The following is a 25,727-nucleotide window of genomic DNA, read 5'->3' as shown; positions in this document are numbered from 1 at the left end:
GAGGAGAGAGACAGGGACCTGAGAGAGCCAGTGCTGTGAGGGTGAGCAGGGCTGGTAGGAGCTTCATGGCTGCAGGACAGAGGGAGGAGCACTGAGGTAAAGTACACACTGAGTCCCAGTGACTGCTGCTCTCTGTCACACACTGACACTGGCTCCTTTAAAAGCTGTGGCAGATATGCACTGAATACTCCAATAGAGGTGTGGGTGGAGCTAGAGGAGCCAAAATTCATCACATTCATCACGTCAAATTGATTTGCTTTGTAACGCCTAACTAACTGAACGTATTCTTCTGGAAGGCTGTACACAAGCAACAATCACGCTTTTGCAGAATACAACCTCACTGTATGACTGTATGACCTCACTGTAAGGCAACATTAACAAACAGGACTAACTGTATAGTTTAATTAGTCTCAAATTTTAGAGTTATACCCTCTCCCTGTTATAATTTCAGTCCTGACTGTCTATTAATTATTACTATAAATACTACAGTAAATATTAAATATTATGGTGTTGAGTGAATAAATGAGTACAGTGAATGCACAGTAGTGCAGGAACACAGTGTGAAATGGCATTTACCGATGTTACGTCAGTCACACTTACAGCACACACTGACCGTTCCGACTCCTCATGTTACAGATGGTGGGTGCACACCCCCCCAATTAACATTAACACTGTACAGGACATTAATGTAGAGGACAATAACAACACGATAAATACACAGAGCTGTTCACTCTACTGGCACCAGCCCAGCATGCTTTGCTCATTGGGTTCCCCTCGTGGTACACTGCCCCCCTCCTAACCCGTCCCTGTACCCCCACCAAGTCCTGGCAGCACTCCAGGCAGCTGCGAGCCTCCCCTCCCCCCCTCTTGAATTTCATAGTGTTTAGCGCATGGTATGGTGTTTTCATTCTGTGTTTAACCAAACAATAATGCACATCTAATGATAAACTTGTATTCATATATTTACTTTTCATTTCCTGGTACTTAGTTTCGCTGTGACTGCTTGGTGCCCCAGTCTGAGACAGGCTGCAGACCTACATGTACAGAAAATGGATAGATGGATGAATAATAGTTAATTACAGTATTAATTTGTTTATTTTCATGTTTAGTGTAAGTAGTTATTTATTTATTTATGTGTCATATCGATCATATTTCCATCTTACGATGAGTTTATCGGGACGTCATACCGTCGTTAGTCGAGGAGCATCTGTATAATTATTGTGTCCTTCTGCTGCCTGTATTTTCTGTGACACTGGGGACATCTGCTGGTTGCTATTAAAACTGCATCCATCTACTTCTAACAAAGCAGGAACCTGATAAGACTTTTCAAGGACCAGAAAGACTGGCAGAGAAATTCATGGAACAGATGGGTCTGGAAGCATTTCTAAAAGGTGGGGAGCCACACGAGAGAACTGGCTGGAATGATGCTTCTCATGTGGAAGATCATTGTTATGAAGGACAGATGAACGCATGAAGAGCGTCTCCATGAACACAGCTGCTCATACTTCTCCCCATATTGAGCTCTGGTGCCACATTTTTGGGGTTAATAAGGGACCATTACACACGATGCAGCAGAATGTCACCCGAGTGAGAAGTGGCTGACAGGCCTGGTCTCACAGACCCTCCTACTGTAATCCCATCCCTTCTTCTCTCCATCTCCTCTTACCTTTTACTAGACACAGGTCACACAAAGTTCTCACAGAATGTTTACATGTGAGAAACATTGTTTTATTTCTGTAAGTGATATACAGCACTGTACAGACTTGTGCTTTGTCTCATTTGAGTGTCCCCAGTGCCACTGATACAATGGCCATAGTCTCAGACAGTGTACTATTATAAACATGCAGAAAGTTAGACAAACCTCATTGTACACAGGACCCTGCAATCAGATCTCTGATATTTACCGTCTGTACCTTCTCCTGGGCATGTATTACTCTGAGTCTTATGTTTGTTTTGCATGCTTAGTGTATTTATGCAGCCAAGTGGCCATGCAGAAAGATGTCAAGGTCTTACTTTGAAATATGATTGATATTTCAGCTGATGCAGGTACATGGAATATTATAAATGAATGATGATAGTTTTCAGACTAATAACTTGGGTTAATTAACCTGGAGGTGAATAGCTGTATAATATTGTATTCGGATTGAAGCCTATGAGATGAGTCAGAGAGACAAACTACAGTCTGTGAGACGGCCAAAGTGAATCCTGTGTGACGTCAAAAGCCAGAATGACTGGATTTAATGAATAACTAGGATACAATCAGAGCAAAGATAAATGAAATAATGGTCATATATAAAATGATCAGAGAAATTAAAGGAATTTCGATTCACTATAGAAATAAAAATTGCAGCATATATATTGAAAATTACTGTCATAAATCTTAATTAAGGTGTAATATTTTGTCCACACGTTGTAAGGAGAATTAAATTAAGTACAGAATCACTTCGTATAAGACCTGCATCACATTAGGTCTCAGTGAGTTTTTGTATCACTCTCCCATTACATTCTCTCACTGTGAGTCTCGTGCACAGTAGTACACAGCTGTGTCTTCAGTCTGCAGGTTCGTCCCCTGTAAATATACTGTGCTGCTGGAGGTGTCTCTGGAGATGGTGAATTTATTCTTAAGTGACTCTTTGTAAGCAGTGCTTCCGCGACTGCTAATATACCCAATCCACTCCATTGATTTCCCGGCAGGTTGTCGGATCCAGTGTGTAGTATAACTAGTGACTGAATAAGAGACTTTACAGGAGATGCTTGGAGATCCTCCAGGTTTCACAGTGATGGACTCTGACTGGGTGAGTTCAACATTACAATAAACACCTGAAGGAAAAAAGAGTGTTTTTGAACGTCAGGAAATACAGAACTAATCATTAACAAGAACTGCACTTAAATTTCATGTTTAACTGGCTACAGCAGATAGACTTACATGTGAAAACACCAAGCAAAAAGAATAAAGTGGTTGTAGCAGCCATTGTGTTACAGAGGCGTCCTTGAATGTGACTGATGTCTGTGTGTTTGAAGGTGTCACTCTGGCTTTTATACAAAGTCCAGCAGAAGCAAATGAATCTCTGGGGATTGTTGAGTGAAATCAAGTGAAGCAGAAAGACAGATGGCTGTACTGCTGTATATGGATAACTGTGCTGTTTGAGATGTACACAAGCTGAAGAATGAGTATTAATGGCTCATAGATCTGCTGATGGTCTAATCAGGTCAGATTACCTTTGGTATTTTGTTAAATATATTCTTATATATAGAAAATTTTCTCTATTTTTAACGTTGCAGTAGATATAGTAGGTATTTTGATTTAATTTTCATAAACCCCTGTTGCCATTATCTCAGTGACCTCTCAGATTTGACACTTCAACTTCAATAAATAGTAATATAGCAACTGCCTACAACTCCAGGAAAGGAACCTGACAAGCAGGGATACACTCTAATGAAACTGGAGAAATAACATTTTAATAAGAGAGATTCCTGGTTATTGTGTAACAATAATGACACATTTTGTGCAAATCAGAATATATGCCTATAGCCATAATGACATTAACACAGAGTGTACAGCCCAGCAGGGTAGGGCTCTGCGCCCATGTCTGGAAGGTTATGGGTTCAGCTGCTCTGAGTATTTATATCACTGTTGGGCCCTTGAGCACGGCCCTTAACTCTGACTGTTCCAGGGACGCTGGCTGACCTGCTCTCTGACCACAAGCTTTCTTCACTCGTATGCTGCATTGGAAAAATATGTTTGCTAGATAAGTTAAACTTAAATAAACTTCTGAATCTAAGGGCCAGAATTAGAATGGATTCCCTAATGATACCTGTGTGATGAAGGTCACAGACAGAGGATTATAGTCAGATGTCTCTCACTGAATCCTGAGTAGAGTAACACACTGCAGTGCCATAAGCTTTACAGCCTGCTGTTCTGAGTCACCCTGAACACAGAAGTCTGTATGACCCTCCGTAAGGAGCTCTGGCGCCCCCTTATGGAGAAGAACTTAAACAGCAGCAAACAGCTCCCTGTAAGATCCTTCATCACTTCATTACACCCAATATGTTTTCAACTTATTACAGATGCCACCCATCCATCCATCTATTTTCCAAACCGCTTATCCTACTAGGTCGCGGGGGGTCCGGAGCCTATCCCGGAAGCAATGGGAACGAGGCAGGGAACAACCCAGGATGGGGGGCCAACCCATCGCAGGGCACACTCACACACTATTCACGCAGACATTCACACCTACGGGCAATTTAAAAACTCCAATTAGCCTCAGCATGTTTTTTGGACTGTGGGGGGAAACCGGAGCAAACCCCACAACGACATGGGGAGAACATGCAAACTCCACACACATGTAACCCAGGCGGAGACTAGAACCCGGGTCCCAGAGGTGTGAGGCGACAGTGCTAACCACTGCACCACCATGCCGCCCCTACAGATGCCATACTTTAAAAAAAAAAAAACCTGAAAATGCTTTAATTTTGAATGTCTATCAATGAATCTCCTTTAATACTGGAAGTAAATTATTGCACCCTGTCTTTGTCATGATCCTTTTCAGTGTATTATGTTAATTACATTCCTGATTAGTGAGTAATTAGTGAGGCCTTGTAATAATGTCCCCATCACCACAGACCCCAGCAAACCACCCCAATGCTTTTCCTGTCGGCTGTCGAATGAAGCTGCTACAGTAGCTGCTGTCAGTGAGTGAATAAGCAGAGACTTTACAGGAGATGGTCAGAGACTCTCCTGGTTTAACAATCATAGCAGCTGGATAATGAGCTCAGTATGACACTGGGCACCTGTAGGAAAAGAAACCGCTTCTGTTGAAGGAAACTGCATTTAAATATAGTACTATAATGCAAAATATAGGTAGTCAGTAGAACAAACAGCAATTTAAAAATAATCATATGTGTCATTCGTGATAAGGGAGGTCCGCCGTGGGATTCACCCCAATCCTCCCAAAGGATGACTCAGTATTATATACAGAGCCTGCGGACAGCAGCCCCCCCCATGGAACCGCGATGGACCATGTGTGGGAGATGGGAGGGGGGACAGAGCGGCTGCACAGTAGAGTGGTACACAGACTAATGTCAGGCACGTGTTTCTGTTTAATAAAGTATAAGAAATTAAGTTTCAGACATAATTGTTCCATATAAATGTGAATGTAAACCCCACAACACAAACAACTTAGGAATAAGATACCATTACTGTATTAAGATTCAACATTTCAACACAAATACTTTTACTGTCACTGTTTGGATCCCCAGCTTTGTGTGCATTTTTGAATGTTATAAAAAGAAAATAACTAATTAAATAAATTATCAAACTACCTACATATATTTTCTGTCGTTCTGCTGATTTTTGTTCTTTTTGAAGAAACACAGAGACTCACAGGATGCAGCTGCCAGCAGCAGCAGAGACACAGAGATCATGGTCGGTGCTGAAGATGATCTGCTGTGAGCTGCTCTTCGCCGTGTTCCTTAGGAACTACTGAGGGTTTAAAGAGAGTCAACAATGTGCTGTTTAAATGAGGAGGGAGGAAGGAAACAGGGACTCATTTGCACAGGGGTGGAGTATGAAATGCCCTTTGTAGTATTAAAGGACAGGAGGAGTGATACTGCAGTGCAGGTGCTGATGTTCCGGAAGATTTACACACTAGGAGTGATACTTGTGGAATGGTTTACCAGCCTACGTTCGGGATGCCGATTCATTCTCGGCCTTTAAGACCCATTACTTCAGTTTATCTTGCCCACGACCTACCGCACCATAACTATGGCTGCTGGTGCTGCTGCACATGTCATTTTTATCTACTATGCTTGTCCGTTTATGTGTCAACATATGTTCTGACCATCCATACTCTCTGCCTTCCCACATGTCCGGGTGGAGCCCGAAGTGGGCACCATCTGAGCTGGAGTCCTGGGTCAGTCCCATGGAGGGGTGACATCACGAATGGGTCATACCAAATATATCACCGTGGGTGCAGCCTTCAGTGCCACCCAGCACAGCCCAACGTGGAGAATGGACCTTGGCTATCCTTCACAGGCCAACATGGATAACGGACTCATTGATGGACTTTGTCTTCATTCTTAATCCCAGCATAAATCTCTCTTTTCACAAGCATGTCAACTCTTTTCTGTTTTCGGTAATGTTAGTTTTCCCAGTGGGGGTTGGCAGACAGTTGACCTTGGACCCCCAGAGGTTTTTTTTCTCCTTACTTGGGAGCTTTTGGTTCCTCTCCTCCATTGTCTTCTGGCTTTCTTTATTAAAAGGCGCTATATAAAATAAATTGAATTGAATACTACAGTGCAGGTGCTGATGTTCCTAAAACTATGTCATTAAAACATTTAAAAATGTAATACGATACACCCCAAGGGAATGTGATAGGAAGAACACAGAGAGAAAATTCATTTACTTATAAACAAACGATTGTTAATGATTAAGATTAAGCTGAACAATGGAAGGAATCTCATCATTCCCACATATATGATGCAGATATGTACAGGGAGTGCAGAATTATTAGGCAAATGAGTATTTTGTCCACATCATCCTCTTTATGCATGTTGTCTTACTCCAAGCTGTATAGGCTCGAAAGCCTACTACCAATTAAGCATATTAGGTGATGTGCATCTCTGTAATGAGAAGGGGTGTGGTCTAATGACATCAACACCCTATATCAGGTGTGCATAATTATTAGGCAACTTCCTTTCCTTTGGCAAAATGGGTCAAAAGAAGGACTTGGCAGGCTCAGAAAAGTCAAAAATACTGAGATATCTTGCAGAGGGATGCAGCACTCTTAAAATTGCAAAGCTTCTGAACAATCGAACAATCAAGCGTTTCATTCAAAATAGTCAACAGGGTCGCAAGAAGCGTGTGGAAAAACCAAGGCGCAAAATAACTGCCCATGAACTGAGAAAAGTTGCCAAGATGCCACTTGCCACCAGTTTCGCCATATTTCAGAGCTGCAACATCACTGGAGTGCCCAAAAGCACAAGTTGTGCAATACTCAGAGACATGGCCAAGGTAAGAAAGGCTGAAAGACGACCACCACTGAACAAGACACACAAGCTTAAACGTCAAGACTGGGGCAAGAAATATCTCAAGACTGATTTTTCTAAGGTTTTATGGACTGATGAAATGAGTGAGTCTTGATGGGCCAGATGGATGGGCCCGTGGCTGGATTGGTAAAGGGCAGAGAGCTCCAGTCCGACTTAGACGCCAGCAAGGTGGAGGTGGAGTACTGGTTTGGGCTGGTATCATCAAAGATGAGCTTGTGGGGCCTTTTCGGGTTGAGGATGGAGTCAAGCTCAACTCCCAGTCCTACTGCCAGTTTCTGGAAGACACCTTCTTCAAGCAGTGGTACAGGAAGAAGTCTGCATCCTTCAAGAAAAACATGATTTTCATGCAGGACAATGCTCCATCACACGCGTCCAAGTACTCCACAGCGTGGCTGGCAAGAAAGGGTATAAAAGAAGAAAAACTAATGACATGGCCTCCTTGTTCACCTGATCTGAACCCCATTGAGAACCTGTGGTCCATCATCAAATGTGAGATTTACAAGGAGGGAAAACAGTACACCTCTCTGAACAGTGTCTGGGAGGCTGTGGTTGCTGCTGCACGCAATGTTGATGGTGAACAGATCAAAACACTGACAGAATCCATGGATGGCAGGCTTTTGAGTGTCCTTGCAAAGAAAGGTGGCTATATTGGTCACTGATTTTGTTTTTGAATGTCAGAAATGTATATTTGTGAATGTGGAGATGTTATATTGGTTTCACTGGTAAAAATAAATAATTGAAATGGGTATGTATTTGTTTTTTGTTAAGCTGCCTAATAATTATGCACACCTGATATAGGGTGTTGATGTCATTAGACCACACCCCTTCTCATTACAGAGATGCACATCACCTAATATGCTTAATTGGTAGTAGGCTTTCGAGCCTATACAGCTTGGAGTAAGACAACATGCATAAAGAGGATGATGTGGACAAAATACTCATTTGCCTAATAATTCTGCACTCCCTGTATTAGTGGGCAGTCACTGGAACACTCCGTAGTGTCCGTCAAGTCTACATGCCTCCAAGCAGGGTGCTCAGCAGGAGCGCACAGCAGCAGCTTGATTTTGGTTTTCGATCAGACTCCCTGGGTAGAAAATGCTGTTAGCATACTAACAGCACATATAACCAGCGTGCAAAAGCCCTCAGGGTGTGGGATGAAATTACTACTTCGGGGAACAAATTTAATAAGGTCACTTTAAAGATAAAATTACATACCAGAAATATAATTCTGAGGCGAATGTCTATTATACCTCCATATGTGTTTCAAATTGTTAGATGCCATTCAATAAACCATTTCAATAAACAACCTTGTGAATGATTTAAAAGCAGCAGCATCTATCTTCATTATTTCACCAGCATAAACCTACCAATTTTCACCTTTCATGATGCAGTATTTGGGATATGAAGGTTTTGGGGGTGTGAATGTAGTATTCTGAAACAGACTCCATTTCAAAACTGGTCTCAGGTTCAAACATGCAGCTATAACATAAAATAAATACATATAAACAATACACAGCTCTGTAAAACATTAAGAGACCACTCTATATACTTTTTTAAAATCTGCATTGTTAAATTCTGGTTTAATCCTGGTTCTGCTGGCAGAAGGCTACACTGTGAGGCAGGCTGCTTCCATGCTCATGAGTTTCTAAGACCGCAGTACACAAGAACAGGGTGAAGAAGCAGGAGACACTGGGAAAAATCAAAAACCAGCCAGGTAGTGGGCAGAAGTAACCTTCTAATGCCACAGATGACCATCAACTTATCCGTCAGTGTCTAACAAATCGGAGGATGACCTCAAGTGACCTTCAAAAGGAATAGAAAACATTAAGTGTTAAGTGTACTGGTAGGACAGGCTCCTAGAAGCAGTGGTGAAGACCCATTAAGCAAGGAAGAAGCCCTTCATCAATGAGAAGCAGGGAAGAGCCAAGCTGGAGTTTGCAAAAAAATGTGTATTTTACACAGGCTCATACCCATAATCCATAAACTGAGAAATGAGTGAAACTGAAAAATATGATGCGGTGAGAGAAAGGGGGGCCACACTCCCCTGGGAAACTGTAAGGGGTTGCTGCAAGAGGGTAGTGCTCGCTGTGGGATATCAGTCACGATTCAGGATAGACATGATTCTGGGGGGGGGGGGCTGCTAACCGTATTTCACCAGATACATGTTCTCAATCAGGAGGGGGGAGCAATTAGTTGTACTCTGGCTTATCTTATTTGAGGTCAGTTGGATGCACACTCAGACGAAGTGGGTTGGTAAGTAAGTTTGTATTTATGTATGATTCTTTAACAAATGAACAGGAAAAACAAATTACCACAGTGCTTACAATGGTTATTACCATAATACACTAACATAATGCATAATTTTACCATATCGCCTTAACAGTTGGGCTATACCCACAACAATACATTACATTAGCAGCAATTCGTATTAGAGGGAATGATTGGGCGGGAAATAAACGCAAATATTTTTCCGAGGTGTACAACGGAACACTCGTCAGCGATAATTATAACAGTACGCAAGCTAGGTCACGTTAACCTAGCCGCGTAATTAAGTAAACTAAATTAGTACAGCGTCACTTATCACTCATAATCAATAAACTTAGTACTTACATTAGTCAGTGACTCTATTTACTGCCAGGAACAACTAAACTAACTACACATAAACTGCAGCTCGCCGACGTGCTGCCTATTCCTCCAGGCTCTCCCGCGCGCTCTCGTCACGCATGCGCCCACAGTCCTTTGCACTTACCGGTGTTCCTTAAAGCTACAAGAGCCTTTCTAACATGCGGTCTCTTGTTTCCAGAGCTGTATATAAAATATGTATACATAATAAAATGTATATAAAATGTGTATTGTATATGGAGTGTATATAGTAGGGATTAGCATTATACTACTGTAATCCTCTACGCTCAGCAGTGCGTTTAGTTATGCCTTACTCTGTGACATATTACAGACTGCAAGTTCCATACATTCTACTTGGCTTTATTCCTGTTCCTGGCACGTCCAAACTGCAGTGACCTCTGCCTGCCATCCTAATGTAATGAATTTTAAAGGGATGCTAGTCTTTTCCCCGAAGCTGTAGCGATTACAGACAACTGCATGTTTCATATCACCTCATCCATCACTCGCCGAAAACATGCACATTTGTAATTCCATCACCGCCCTGATGAAATTACCAAGAGACATTTTAGTTTTGCCACCTGTATGAATTACAGCTTCATTCTGTCTTCTGGGGGGTTATTTTAACAGAGCGTCTCAAGCGAATTCAGGGACCCTGGTAAAATTGTACTTTGACAGAGTTACATTTGAGTTTCATAAAAAGACCGCTTGCCAGCAATATCACCATCTTTTTGCCACAGAAATCACATTCAGCAAGGCAGTGCTGCCTTTCTCCTTGGATTACATCGTAGTGCTAGAACAATCGCACCTTTTAGCTCTATATCATCCTGCTGCTCATTTCTTACCCATTTCAGAATTAATAAAACATAAGACCACAAGTTTATGACCTTCTCCTTACTATAGGGGTTAGGCAAGGCAGCCTCACAACACATGGAGAGGAATAAACACACATCCTGCAATAAGCTCTGTGATCAGCTGGGGTTTAAATGGTATAGAGTGTCAGGTGGAGCCAACTGTTAGTCCAACTGGGAAGGAAGGCAGTTTGGATCCAGGCTGTGCATTCTGCCAAATAGAAAAGGCGGAGATTGGAAAATCGACTGGGATCATTTCAGCCAGATTCAAGAGTCAGATACCTGTGAATAACATGAGGTGGAGAAAAGCGAAGATGGGATTCAGAGGGACCTACCATTTGCAACTGAACAGTGCAGCATTTAAAACAACTCAAAATAAGGGGCAAAAATACAGGCAATGAGATTAATCAAAAATGGATTTTACTCAAATACTCAGTTCTGTAAAAGTTCACTTCCACTCATGAAAACATGAAAAACACTGCAATCCATCCATTTTCTGAATTCATTTGTCCAATACAGGTGTGTGTGTGTGTCCAGAATCTATCCAGAAAGCTCTGTCTACAATGCAGGGACATTACAGACGCTGCTAAACCTTACCAAATGTTTTATCTCACCTCCACTAAATGTACCCAAACACTGATACCCAACTTCATACCCCTCCTTGCTGTGACCCATCACCTGACGGCTGGTTCCTTGGTTAAACTGGCCTCCACTACCATTGCTAATCAGAATCATCTCACTCATATAAAAGTTTTGAAGAGCCAACAGGATTCGAAGCCTCTTACACCTCAGGATGAATCGGAAGTCATCGGTCACGTGATATTGCATAAACTTAGCAAGCCCTGATTCCCAGCTTGAAGTCGCTGGGCCTCACTTTGAGGAGGCGATCTCCAGAATCTCGGTATTAATTGTCTCATCACTAAGTTCAGCACCTTTCACAAGGCATGGCCACGGTCAGAAAATGTGAGCATGTCCTCTTCCTGAGTAAAGTAAAGCTCACTACGCTCTGTGAGCACAGGAACGGCCCGGCAATGTTTGGTAGGTTTCTGCATTGTTTGCAAGTACAGAATATTATCTGCGCGTAACCTAATTAAGATAAATATGGAAATTCATACATATGCTGTAGAATATGAGCTGAATAAAGCATATTAAAAATGCAAAGAATTAAAAAAAAATGAACCACTGACCAAATAAGGCACCTATAGTTGTTTTTCAAATAGAATTCTAGAACAGAATGTTACCGTGACAACTCTGATGTTATCATTCTGAAGGTATAAACTGAGCTGTAGGCACTAATACCACTTCAAAACAAATCAGACATCGAGCGAGACACATCTAAAAATGAAGTGCTTTACTCTGAACTGCTTTAGGCTGCCAGCGGTACCAAACGATGCTGGGGAAGCTAAAGAAAGGAAGGAAAATGGAGGGAAAAAAAAGATATCCTGGATAAAGAAGTTTTTTTCAAAAAAAGGGAAAGGAAAAAAGGCAATGGAGGAGGAGTGCAAGGGATTGGTGGAGGAGTGCAAGGCAATAGAGGAGGAGTGCAAGGCAATGGAGGAGGAGTACAAGGCAATAGAGGAGGAGTGCAAGGGATTGGTGGAGGAGTGCAAGGCAATGGAGGAAGAGTGCAAGGCAAGGGAGGAGGAGGAGAGCAAGGAAATGGAGGAGGAGAACAAGGCAATGGCGAAGGAGTACAAGGCAAGGGAGGAGGAGGAGAGAAAGGCAATGGAGGAGTTCAAGGCAATGGAGGAGAAGAGTAAGGCAATGGAGGAGGACGAGAACAAGGCAATGGAGGAGGAGAACAAGGCAATGGAGGAGGAGTACAAGGCAAGGGAGGAGGAGTACAAGGCAAGGGAGGAGGAGGAGAGAAAGGCAATGGAGGAGGAGAACAAGGCAATGGAGGAGGCGTACAAGGCAATGGTGAAGGAGTACAAGGCAAGGGAGGAGGAGGAGAGAAAGGCATTGGAGGAGGAGAACAAGGCAATGGAGGAGGCATACAAGGCAATGGTGAAGGAGTACAAGGCAAGGGAGGAGGAGAAGAGAAAGGCATTGGAGGAGGAGAACAAGGCAATGGAGGAGGCGTACAAGGCAATGGTGAAGGAGTACAAGGCAAGGGAGGAGGAGAAGAGAAAAGCATTGGAGGAGGAGAACAAGGCAATGGAGGAGGCGTACAAGGCAATGGTGAAGGAGTACAAGGCAAGGGAGGAGGAGGAGAGAAAGGCAATGGAGGAGGAGAACAAGGCAATTGAGGAGGAGTATAAGGCAATGGAGGAGTACAAGGCAAGGCAATGGAGGACATGATGCAAGATGAATACGCCAATAGTGGATGAGAACATAGAACTTTGACTATCAGTACTATTTAAATATGTAAATTCTTGTAAATAAAGCATTAAAAACGAAGAAGAGACAGGTGTTTTCATTTGAATGTGAGTAGGTGTCAGGAATATTCCAAAAGTCTATTACACGTGTTGCCGATAGGGGGGCATATGGTTTGGGTGATAAGGGTTGGGGCCATACTTTTAGTACGTACGCACATTTTACCGATTTTTGTAACCCCCATCCCCCGTAAGCACACGTGCGCTGGGTAGTTGACCCCCCCCCCCCCCCGCGTACGTACGCACGGGCGATCGTCAGTCGACTTATGCACTGCTTTTTGGAACTACAAACGTTCCTGTTAACTTTACGGATAACAAATGTCATGAGATTTACCGTAATAAAATCACTTTCAAATAAAACGAAATGGGTCGCCATTTCCATAATGTTATAGCGCCTTTTAAACCAGGTATTTCGGAGGTCCGTGGTGCATTGCCAACCTGTTTTTTTTTTTTTAATTTATGAGATATTGTTTAAACAGTCCGATCGTCTTAAAAATCTCATGTTGCATTTTGAGTTATATGCACGTATGGAATGCAATCCAGCAGGTCAGGTATCGTGAACGAAACGCTTAAATTTGAAATTTCTCAGATTGGTTCACCCCCCCCCCAGCATACGCACGCAAAATTCGGTCAAATTTTTAGACCCCTTCCCCTTTCGTGCGTACGTAATAAAGTATGGCCCCTTGCCTTTAAACTTTAATAGAATGAAAATACATTACATGTATTCATATTGTATTATTACGTTTAAGGAATAAAACAAACGGGACGAATGTAAGATACACGTCCAGCGGGGACCCGTCCGGCCGCAGCCATGTAGTGTTAGTAGGCGGCACAAGCGCCACGGCGTATTTTAAAAGCACCAAAATGTTTTATAGAACTTTAGCGTCATTTTAAAAGAAAAGCAGGCGGAATTTAAACAAGTACAAACATGCCCGAAAGAAGCATAAGCGCAAATGCTGAGTTTAAACAAGCACAAGTGAAACCAACATACAGCACGTCGTTTTAAAAGAAAGCACTTCAACTCGTTACATTTAATCAACATGCTTAAAGAATTAGAAGAAAAACTTTAGCGGTATTTACCAGTGTTAGGTTGAAGAAAGCATTTTAACAGCAAACTTTAATAGGCCAAAAGGCTAAATGACCGAGTCCCAGAGCTCGGCCATAATCGGCAGGTCTGTTTGAACAATGCGGTCAAATGATAGACCGAAGTGGCCAGCCCGTTTCAAAATGGCGACACCAGCGGAGCGCCTGTTATTTCAAATAAACCCCTATAACCATAACGTTTTTTAAGTAATGAAGCACTTTTCTGCCAATGTGAATAATAAAGTAAAACGCTCGAAGCATTTCAATAATCAAGAAATAACGCGGTTAATTCTTGTTTAAATGAGCGCATGCGCTCTCCTCTGGCTCGCTCTCATGTAGCGCATGCTCATAGAGCCACACAGTATTTTCTTTAAAGAGCCGACTCTCTTGCGTTAATTAATTTAAACAAGAATTAACAGGGTTATTCCTTGATTGTTTTCTTTAAAAATAACGCTAAAGTTTTCTTGAAAACATTTCGGTGCTTTTTTGTGGTGCCCAAAGCACAGAATACTCACACTGCTCTGACTACGCCACCTCCTGGTAAGGGCAGGAGGAACTGCTAATGTTCCTTCTGTAACGTGGCTAAGTTCGAACCCTCCCCGCAAAGGACAATAACAAAGAGGCATGTAAAAATGAAACCCAATCCACTTTATTACAAATATCTAAAAAATATTAGACAAAGAAGGTTGCTGGGGGGGGGGTAGGGTTGGGGGGCGGCTGACTATCCTCCAGATAGGCACGCGCAGCTCTCAGCTCAGGAGGCCCCTGGTGACAAAGAAAAGAGCAAAACCACAGCATGCAACACGACAAACACTACACACAACAGTACAGTGTCCGCTCAGTGTGGCACCCCAACAGCAGAGAGCAAAAGCCTGTGTGGATCCGACCTTGTACAGAAAGATCCCATGTACAAACATAAGGGGAGGGTAGCGGCCGATGTCCACCGCCCAAAATACAATACTAAAATTAGTTACAACTTAGCCCATAGCAACAACCAGGGCACTAAAGAAAACCAAAAGCCTATCAAATAAGCCTAAAACAGCAGCTACTCTGGTCCTTTGCAGGAATGCTTAATGCCCTCGCAGCACAGCAACACCAAAAGGAAGCGTTCCAATACTACAGGTACAAAGAAACAATCAACAAAGAAACGTAGACCCTTTTAAATCCCACAGTATAACCCAAGTTACCAGAGCCTCAGTGTCTGTAGCCCAGCAGCCCGTAGGGGATCACGTCAAATGATAAAATTCCAGTCACCTCCGCGTCCTCCATGAAGAGTTACATGCTGCTAGCAGTCACCCTGGTAAAATTAAAATTAAACATTCAAGTTCTCAAACAAACCCTCTCCTCCTTCCCTTACCCACAGGGAAGAAGAACCCATCCCATGTCCAGTTGTAAAACACAGCAGCAAGAGAATGAGATTCTATCTTGGCAGCCTTTTATAACTTCCTGGTAGGTCATATGACCTGGCTCAAGTGGTTGCCAATATAGTGTAATTACCAGTGCCGCGCAACTACTCCTACCAGCCCGTTCAGATCCCCACATTCTTTTAAAATACGCTGTGGCGCTTGTGCCTACTCCTAACAGCCCGTGCCTGCGGCCGGACGGGCCCCGCTGGACGTGTATGCGCTAGCTTGCATTCATCCTGCCATATGTTTTATTATTCCTTGAAAACGTAATTAAAAATAACACAAATAAATACATGTAATGTATTTTTATTCTATTAAAGTTTAACGGCAACCCTTATCACCCAAACCATATGGCCCCCTATCGGCAATGTATGGTATATGGAGATAACCCCTCGACCAATCAGAATAAGGGATATGCTCCCCCTCCCGCTTATGATGTCATAATTCATAAAAATAATGACGTCCAAATTTAAACTCCGCCCAATGTACCACAGACTATTTTTTAAGTACAAATTATTTAAAAATACGATTATCCATCCATCCATCCATTTTCCAAACCGCTTATCCTATTGGGTCGCGGGGGGTCCGGAGCCTATCCCGGAAGCAATGGGCACAAGGCAGGGAACAACCCAGGATGGGATGTCAGCCCATCGCAGGGCACACTCACACACCATGTGACCCCGGTGGAGACTCGAACCCAGGTCCCAGAGATGTGAGGCAAAAGAGCTAACCACTGCACCACCTCCTAAAAACACATATATACACAATAATTCAAATAAGTGCAAAGTACAACCTATGTTTAAATAAACTGCAATAAATCAATTTGTGAAATCGCCCAGCCGCCGTGAAGCAGTAGTGAGCGGAAATGATACTTATCTACTCATGCACAGTCCAGTTCGGGTTTCCGGTCTAAACTGGGTCGTGACGTGTGCAAACAAAGGCATAACAGTGAGGCATGTGTAAGCTGTCAGTAAAGTAAAACCTGCCCGTAAATTAAAGATTGTATTAACTGTGATTCATTTGCTCTTTATTTAACGTTTAATAAGAAACCCAACAGGAATGGAATATGACACTCTTATAAGGTTATGGCCACCTCCCCAAAGACAGTCGGCCACAAATTACTTAGAAGTAGGTCAGTTACTACTGAAGTACAAATCATGGACAAATATAGTCACTGCTTTAGATAAATGATGCATCATGATATTTTATGATGAACAGATGAGCATATATTGTGCATTTCACCTTCAGTAATTCCTTCAGTAGCTCACAAAGGGTTACAGAACAAACACAGTAACAAATATAGTAACAGCTTGAGATGCCTCACGATATATTAATGATGCAAACATCAGATCAGTATTTCACTTGTCTTATTCATTAACGATGAACAAACATGAGATCCTTGTGTAACTGAGATGTATATTGTGGTTAATTAATACATCAGTAATAGCATAATACTATATTATTTGTGCCCCCTCAAATAAAGTGTTAGCAAAAACTATAATTAGTTAGAACTGCTACTGTGTATTTTGAAAGTGTCATATTTTCAGAATAATATCAAACCCAATCCCAGGTGTTCTCTTCCAGAATTTTTTATTCATCTCACCAATTTGCGTGTTTCACCATTAGGTATTGTGGCAACATTCTCTAAAATGAAGATGGAACAGGAGAGAGTCAGAAATAAGGGTGATGGAAAGATCCATGAGGATGACGAAAGAGGAGTAGAAGTGACGACTCACATCTTTTATTCAACGAAGAGCAGGCCTGCAGATTTAAGCATGGTGAGAGCCACGTTTGCACGCCAAGGTCATCTGCGATTCTTAGTGATGTCAGACTTCTTTGCAGAAGTAGTGAAAAGAAATCCTTCACAAGTAATTGGAGCCTCTGATTGGTTGGCCAAGCTGCAGTCGGGAGGGGTTGGTTTCCACGTTATGATGGGATGTAAAAAGGAAACTTGGCAGGCATAGGGCTCGCTGTCACTCCAACTCTGGCTCGCCATGCCAAGATCACATCCGCCACCAGCTTCACCAGGGGATTAAAGCCCAGCTTGTGAGCCCTTCCTGATCCACTGGAGCTCAGTCTGCCATCCCTGGAGGAACTTTCCTTGAGAACGTTTGCCCCCATCCTGGCTATTTCAGCTCAGAAAGTGACCCAGCAGTCCGCATCATTATGGCACATTCATTGTAAGCTGATGGCTGTTTCCAAGGGGAACTTAAAAGCACAGGTCTAACAGGAATAGCAGAATACGGCTGCCATCAAACGCAGGCTTCGGTTTGCATCAAATGATCCAAATTTGCTATGTGCAGGCATTGGAACCTATATACATCACACTGCAAGGACATTTTAAAAATCAGGTCCAAAATGACCTCATTCTATACCACACTTGGCTTTCAATAAAGAAAATTCACCTGGTCCACCTTAGGAGTGAAGGAGCAGAGCGAGTGAAGTATGTTTTCACACTCTGAAGCATTACGCTTCATTAGTATGTAGTGTAGCGCGGACTGTAATCACTGCAGGAAATTACAGCACAGAAAAAGTTTGCTGGGGACACAGTAATGAAGGCACACCATGACTGGGTGACACACACACAAGCGAACATCATTCCTGCTACCACGAATCAGTAACAAAAGTGATAAGCATGGCCGTCTGACTCGGAAGGCAGGACACTGGGGCTGAATGGCTGTTTGCTGCCAGTACTGGCGCTGAATGTCATCCTCTGGGTATTTTTGTAAAATGCTGGAAAGTTTGATTGCAAATCCCTAAATATGCCCTATAAAATCCTGATGTTTGTATCTTTTCATTGTTATATTCCTATCTCACCTCCATTAAATGTACCCAAACACTGATACCCAACCCCATACCCCTCCTTGCTGTGACCCATCACCTGGCGGCTGGTTCTTTGGTTAAACTGGCCTTCCTACATTACAGAAACCTACAGCAGCAATATTCTAGGTGTAATATGATAGTAAACAAACGAAAACCTAGAACAACTGGCAATGTTCCCCTTTTATCCATTACGTAACAGTCACTGGGCTGCATAGAAGGATTCAGTGACCCATGTTTGCTGCCTTTTCAACTGAATAGCAGAACATCTTCCCGCAATTTGTTAGCTTCTCAACTTCAAAGTCTTTCGAAATTGTCGTACAATTCCAAGAAATGTGTAAAGCTTCTGAAAAACCCTATTACCTACCTGAGTGTGGAATGACCCTCTGTCCCCTTTCCTTGATGGAATGGTACTCTCCCCGTAAGTCAATAGGAGCCGTCTAAAGCCAGCATACTGTTATTGCTCAAGGCCACATCATATGCTCCAAAACCGAATAACCTAAGGAGATAATCCTGCCTGCAGAAGGATGTGATCTTAGCCACAGCTCATTAGACAAGGAGAACCCCATTAAGATTCGGTGCCCTGTTCCAATGTGTGCTGTAAAGACCTTAGTCTGAAAGTCATATCACCGTGGATAGGTAACTATAGGAATGCACTTTCCTTATGCTACTAGTAGCCTAGAAATAAGAAGATCTATGAGAATTTGATGAACTTGTCTTCAAAGTTGAGTCATCAGTCAACTATGTTTGTTAACACATCAATGATGTGTTAATGATGTGGTCTGAAATGGACTCGACCGCATGGCCTTCACAGTCACGTAAATAAGCAGAAAATCAGCCACCACTATTCCAGCACCTCAAAATATTCCCACTTTGGTTAACAAAACATCGAAATGCCCTGAGAGAAATGCTGGCGTCAGAGGTTAGGTAGGGATGGAGACAGAGCGTGGAGTCGGTGTACAGCAGAGATAAAATGCGGGTTAAATGTTCTTTCCACACGGCTTCGAAAAGCTAAAAATCTATCACCTGCCATTTTTACATTGCCTTTGTATCCAGCTTCGGTTGACTCATTTACCATAATACCACCAGTTTGTCTACTTTCAGCTTTACTGAGAGTTATTTTAATGATGTTTTTCCGAACCTTGGTAATAAGCCAAACATTTGCCGGGGAGCAAGCTTATTACATTTTAGGACATGGTGTCCTGAACATTTCTGTTAACCGAATAGAGTGAGTTACAGGACAGCCTTTAAACAGCCACCGTTATTCACGCTCAGCGGCCATCCTGCTGGGAAGCCGAGCAGCTTCCTGTCTTCTGGCCCCAGTATGCTAATGAAAGATGCTCTTTTTCTATTTGAAAAAGCTCATAATCACACCTTTAAGAGCACTAATAACAAAAATATCCACCTGTCTGCCCGTCCGTATTCACCAGTCCCTACCCACTACAGTTACAGGGAGACGGCTCCTTTGGCTGTGGGCCAGTAACTTGCAGAAGAGCTTGCAGTCCATTTATGGATTCCCAGCACCATCCACACAAGCACAGCTGTGCTGTCACTGCCTGACAGTGACGACTCAGAACAAGCCCCAGGGACCTCCGCCGCTATCTGTCAATCAGCCGTCAGCTCCAACGAGAATGTCCACACCTTGTGCCTCCTTTGAAAGGCAAACTGAGCCAGGCTTTCTGACCAATCAGGGTCTCCCTGGGGCACCCACCACCAGCAGGTATGCAGGCTGTCAGTGTTGTTTTCCCAATGTTCTGTAGTCGTCGAGTCTATAGGCTGCACCATCGGATGCAAACGGAGAGCAGCTGAACAACAGGACGGCTCTACACTCAACACATACTTCCGACTACCAGAGAAACATCCTGTTTAAAAGGTGTCCAGACCTTTGGAGTGCTGAAAATGAATGGAGATTTTGTGATGAACGCTCAGAAAATCAGTGATGCGTTGCATCCTGAATAACTTCAGATTTAAATGATGATTTTTGTCTCAAACAATAGCAGATGAAGGGACATGGGGTGTAGCTGAGCCCTAAAACAAGCCCGACAAAAGGATTTTGCGGGGTGATTTAGAGCCAGGCTCCTGTGATTAAATCTGGGAGAAGGACCTGTCATGGCCATGAAACAAATGTCACTGTGTTACAGAAACAAATTTGCTGGCTTTTGAAACATGCTGTGCAGCAACAGGAGCAAACATGGTAGCTCAGATCCCTTCAGAGCCGCATCCGAAAGGCTCAAGACCGTTTCATTTACATTTTTATTTAAACCAGATACAGCAAAGCTAGAACGGTACACTGACTGCAGAAATGCGGACTCACCACAATTTTTCACAAACAGAGCCGGGGTACTGTACTTTGGTTACTTTGGAAGAGGTGCTGTACTGGGATTTGGCCAGTTTGAATGAGGAGCTACACTGGGGTTTGACCAGTTTGAAGGGGGAGCTACACTGGGGTTTGTCCAGTTTGAAGGAGGAGCGACACTGGGGTTTGGCCAGTTTGAAGGAGGAGCGACACTGGGGTTTGGCCAGTTTGAAGGAGGAGCGACACTGGGGTTTGGCCAGTTTGAAGGAGGAGCGACACTGGGGTTTGGCCAGTTTGAAGGAGGAGCGACACTGGGGTTTGGCCAGTTTGAAGGAGGAGCGACATTGAGGTTTGGTCAGTTTGAAGGAGGAGCGACATTGAGGTTTGGTCAGTTTGAAGGAGGAGCTACACTGAGGTTTGGTCAGTTTGAAGGAGGAGCTACACTGAGGTTTGGTCAGTTTGAAAGAGGAGCTACACTGAGGTTTGGTCAGTTTGAAGGAGGAGCTACACTGGGGTTTGGTCAGTTTGAAGGAGGTGTAGGACTAGGATTTGAAGGGTACAGCCTGGAGATCGTTCTGACTAAAAATTTCATGAAGAAGCTCAGCTAGATTTGTCTTGTGCAGTTGAGGGCTTCTGCAACTTCTTCTCTTTGTCACCTAACCTCCATAAATAAGTAAATTCATGGAGCCCAGGATTGTTGTTGGCTGTGCTTGTGTGCTTTGTAATAGGTAATCTATAGAACTGAATTGATATCCAAATGGATGAACCCTAAAACAGACCAGCAGCCCACCCAGGGAGTCTCTCTGCACTTCCAGAAGTAACTAAGCATTTCAGAGAGTGAAACATAAAGAATTTGCATTCTTTACTGATACTATAAAAGACATGGCACATTTGTTTTAGGAATTTTTGCAGCTGCAACAGTTGACAATTGCTTTTAAAATCTGTTTTTAAAATAGGATTCTGTAACACAGTCTTTGATGAAAATAAAAAGTCTGAGCAAATTGCCACATGGATTGTTCAGTGTGCACAGACAGCAGCCATGTGAGAAGCAAGCGTCTGGAGGAGAGCGCCCAGCTTCCGGAAAAAGCCGTCCCGGTGAGATGCCAATTCTGCTGCGGCTGCTCCTATCCCACCCTCACTCCTGTGCTCCTAAATCTGAGTCTTTAGGTTTTCATCTTTCCTGACTAGTCCAGTGGGAGGGGCTTTACGTTCTGACATCAGCCGAAACCACATGGCCATGATGTAGCGTATTAGCTGCATCATTATTATGAATCATTAACAGTGCAGCCATTATGAGAAATTTGCAGACCTCATTTGACCAATCACATGCTTTTGGGGACGAAGCTGCATTACAGGGAGTTAATTCAGCTCAAATTGGGGGTGACAGGAACCCCACTCCACCCATTACTATTATAAGGATTCAACCTTGGTGCGGTATCACGACGTAAACTGCCCAGCATCTTTTCAAGTCAAAATGTGTCAGTACAACATTTTCCATGTGACGCAGAAGTCTACGTGACACAAAGCTTGTGAGGGACCGCAGAGAAACGTCAGCGTGACCTAATCACTCATCGAAACAGTAGCGTTAAAATGCCCATATCAAACGAACTGGGGCAACGCAAAATGAAATATCACTGCAGCTTCGCTTCATTGTTTCACACTGTCCCGTTAGGAGCAGATGTCGTGTGCAGCCTGCAGCTGTACTGTATTCAGTGTGTAGCGTCTTTTCTGGATGTAGCTTAATAATAAGTTTGCTTCTTTTAAAAACAAAAGAGACAGATGCTCTTATCATTCACATGACGACGAGCAGGCCAGGGAATATAAAATCCCCCCCCCCACTCTAACCCCAGGGTCATCCTCTGCTCATGATCGTCCTGGATTGCCTCAGCATGCTTGAAGCCCCTGTAGGATCACACATGCACATATCACAAAGCTTAAATTCCAGGTGGCCTGAGACAAGGCCTACCCTGGTACGAGAGGCACACGTTGGCCAAGGCCTCAAAGGGGGTTCGTGACCCCACACACAGACACACTTAAACACACACAGATAACAAGGGAGGCCAGCACTCCAACTTTTATTGCTCAAAGTTTTAACGACCTACAGACAGCAGAGTGGACCTCAAGGACAGGGGTCCCTCGACTTGGCACACAACCCCCTCCCCAGACATCCTGCCTTACATACCACTCACCCAACACCCTAAAGAAAGTTTCTTTTAAGTCTGGCTGTTGTATATCTGTATACTTATTTACTCATGACTACTAGTCTCAATATACAGATAGGTTATGTTTGTAATGTGTCCTAACTTTCACAGATTCTTTTTCCTTGACTGACAAACCTTCGTCCCCCTTTTCTTTTCCACATTCCTCAGCAGTCCTTATCTGATCTTTGTATTCTACCATGCCTAAGGGTAAGATGTGCTGTTGGAATGTGAATATATCATATAATGTCTGCATAAAGGGTAATCTCTGATTGAGGTGCAACCTAGACCACCTGGACCAGGTACTGGTGTGAGTAATATAACATAATGACATAATATAAGTAATCATTAATTAATCATTACAGATGGTATTCGGTGTGAACCGCTAGGCTGGTACGGCATGTTTGGTATCAAAACGATGGAAAATCACTTCAGTTTATAAATCTGGTCAGTGGTTACCACGAAAGTGAATATATCAAAAGTTACACCAGCCTAACGAAAATCATCAATACAAGGGAAATCAGTCTGGTCATAAATCTCAAAAGGACTGATAGAGACCCCCTTCTGAAAGCCCGCCAAATGGATGGTCAGCCATTGGTCCAGGAGTGGAATTCCTGGTCATTCCTATTCACGAACTTAACACTATAAAACCTGGCATCTCCGAACAAAGCCAGGAGAGGAGAAACAGAAGGGAGGAGAAAACAAAATACCATCAGCCCAAAGAGAGGCAGGGAACATCAGCCCAAGAGAAGAGAAGCCAACAAGAAGCCCTCCTGAAGCCTGCCAGTGAAGGCCCAGCTGGACAGAGAACTGCAACCAAGCCCAAGATTCACCAGGAGAGAGAATCAGAGGGGCTCCACTCCAACAACCGCTGCAAACACCGCGCCTCCCTGAGTGCCATCACCCATCAGCTCATCAGCCACTGCAAGCAACTGCCAAGACCCCCCCCCCCTTTCCTGCAGCCAAATAAACCAACTTCCTTTCATTTCTAACAAGCTAAACTGTCCTATTCACCTGCTGTATTACTTTAGGGTCGTGTTTCCACAAACTGCTTGCTTTGCAGAACAGTTTTTCCCTTTTTAGGTTACTCGTTTTAAATCTGGGCATTGCATTTTCATGATTACATTGTGTCTATTCCGTTATTTCATGTTTATTGTTTGTTAGGTGCAATGTCTGTCTTATGTTAGTTGTAGGGATAAATGCATGTCTTTTACACAACTTCAGCCTCCGTCATTCAGTGCTCAACAATAGTACCTGCCTCTGTGCGATCTGGCTACTACGCTCTGAAACCTCAAACTCGCCTGAAATATCGCGAGACTCTCTCTAATCAGCCGTGAGGGGAGCTTCGCTACCGAGCATTTACATTACCTGCTGACGCAGCTCGCTGGACCAGCCTTCTAACCCAGGTTATTGAGCGATACTGGTTATTAATGAATCCCATTTAAGTCTCACATTAACAGATTCACGGGGATTCACAATTGAGTTTGGAGGAGCCGATCATTCGGCATAACAATTGGTTAATAATCAGCATTAAATAATAATTAAGTTAATTAATTTCAAAACATGCCCTGCGATGGGCTGGCGCCCCATCGTGGGTTGTTCCCTGCCTCGTGCCCATTGCTTCCGGGATAGGCTCCGCACCCCCCGCAACCCAGTAGGATAAGCGGTTTGGAAAATGGATGGATGGATTTCAAAACATATTGGTGGAGATATTAAAATTTACTTGAACTAATAATTCCTACATTTATTGAAGAATGCGGGCATAAGCTTTAAACTTATTGTGAGCACACAATTTTAACTTTTTATGACCGAACGTACAGTTGAATAAGCGCTGTGAACTGGTTGCAAAAGTTGAGGATCAATCGCACTCTGCAATCTGAAGGCATTTAAGCGGGATCATACGGGCTTATTACAGTTATTTTATTTCTGTTATTAGTAGTTATATTATTTTGTTTTATTTTTGGTTATTTTATTTTAGTTTATTTCGTTTTAAACTGCAGTAAACCTTAACCCTATATCTGACGAGATTCTCAGACATAGCGCGTTGTTTCTCGGATCGACTCGGACGAGTTTCTCCGTTTCTATATATCCTGGCAGAGATCTCTCTATTAGCGAACAGGAATTCTTGTTACGAGGTTCTAACCTGAATTCTGTTGCGCTTGGACTCCCTGAGATAAGACCGATAGCTCAGCTACCTATCAGGATCTTACTCATATGTGTGTGCCTGCTTTAGACAAAGTAAGTTTAACACCACTTTCGCCGTGAGCCAAGTGTGTGTGTCATTTAGAAATTGGGAGTCTCCTATGCTTGCGACCCGCCGTGGTTTAAGCACCATTTGCGACGAGATACAGTGCACTCACCATTTAGATCCGTCGCCGTAACGCGAGCGCTGTCTCGCTTCAGTAATTGTTTTAAGGGGGTAAACTGCGCAGAAGAAGGCCGCAAGCGGCATGCACATGCATTAAAAGTCACTCATCTAGCGTCGGCAACCGCCTAGCTATATCTTTGGTTACGAGTGCAGTCAGCGAACGCCACTCTAACCACTTAGAGGTCAGAGCCCTGAAGGCCTGCCTGACACCATTTGTTTTGTTACCCCTTAGGCTCACTTGCCTGGGACCCCCCCCCCCCACAGAAGGAGCAACGCCCCATTGAGCCTCTAGTGGTCAGTTGTAGAACTACCACTCCATTTCGAAATCGCGCCTCTAGTGGTCAGGTGTAGAACTACCACTCCATTTCGAAATCGCGCCTCTAGTGGTCAGCCGTAGAACTACCACTCTTTCGAAATCGCGCCTCTAGTGGTCAGGCGTAGAACTACCACTCTTTCGAAATCGCGCCTCTAGTGGTCAGGCATAGAACTACCACTCCATTACGGAATCGCGCCTCTAGTGGTCAGGTGTAGAACTACCACTCCATTTCGAAATCGCGCCTCTAGTGGTCAGCCGTAGAACTACCACTCTTTCGAAATCGCGCCTCTAGTGGTCAGGCGTAGAACTACCACTATTTCGAAATCGCGCCTCTAGTGGTCAGCCGTA

At 43.4% G+C, this 25,727-nt stretch overlaps 1 protein-coding gene and 1 long non-coding RNA gene across 2 annotated transcripts; one reads left to right on the top strand and one right to left on the bottom strand.

Moving 5' to 3' along the window:
* Positions 1-5,514: 5,514 nt before the first annotated feature.
* Positions 5,515-25,309, bottom strand: LOC125741994 (uncharacterized). The gene is made up of 3 exons (XR_007397962.1): positions 25,056-25,309; positions 15,163-16,126; positions 5,515-8,526 (listed from the first exon to the last, which is right to left on the bottom strand). It is a non-coding gene; the product is annotated as an uncharacterized LOC125741994 (long non-coding RNA).
* Positions 11,796-12,920, top strand: LOC125741970 (uncharacterized). The gene is made up of 2 exons (XM_049013561.1): positions 11,796-12,065; positions 12,129-12,920. The coding sequence occupies exons 1-2, from the start codon at positions 11,859-11,861 to the stop codon at positions 12,816-12,818; spliced, it is 897 nt and encodes a 298-aa protein (XP_048869518.1). The 5' UTR covers positions 11,796-11,858; the 3' UTR covers positions 12,819-12,920.
* Positions 25,310-25,727: the final 418 nt, after the last annotated feature.

Source organism: Brienomyrus brachyistius, chromosome 5 (assembly GCF_023856365.1).
Source record: "Brienomyrus brachyistius isolate T26 chromosome 5, BBRACH_0.4, whole genome shotgun sequence".
Classification (NCBI taxonomy): Eukaryota; Metazoa; Chordata; class Actinopteri; order Osteoglossiformes; family Mormyridae; genus Brienomyrus; species Brienomyrus brachyistius.
The sequence above is the reverse complement of the archived record's forward strand: the minus strand, read 5'-3'. Positions and strand labels throughout refer to the sequence as shown.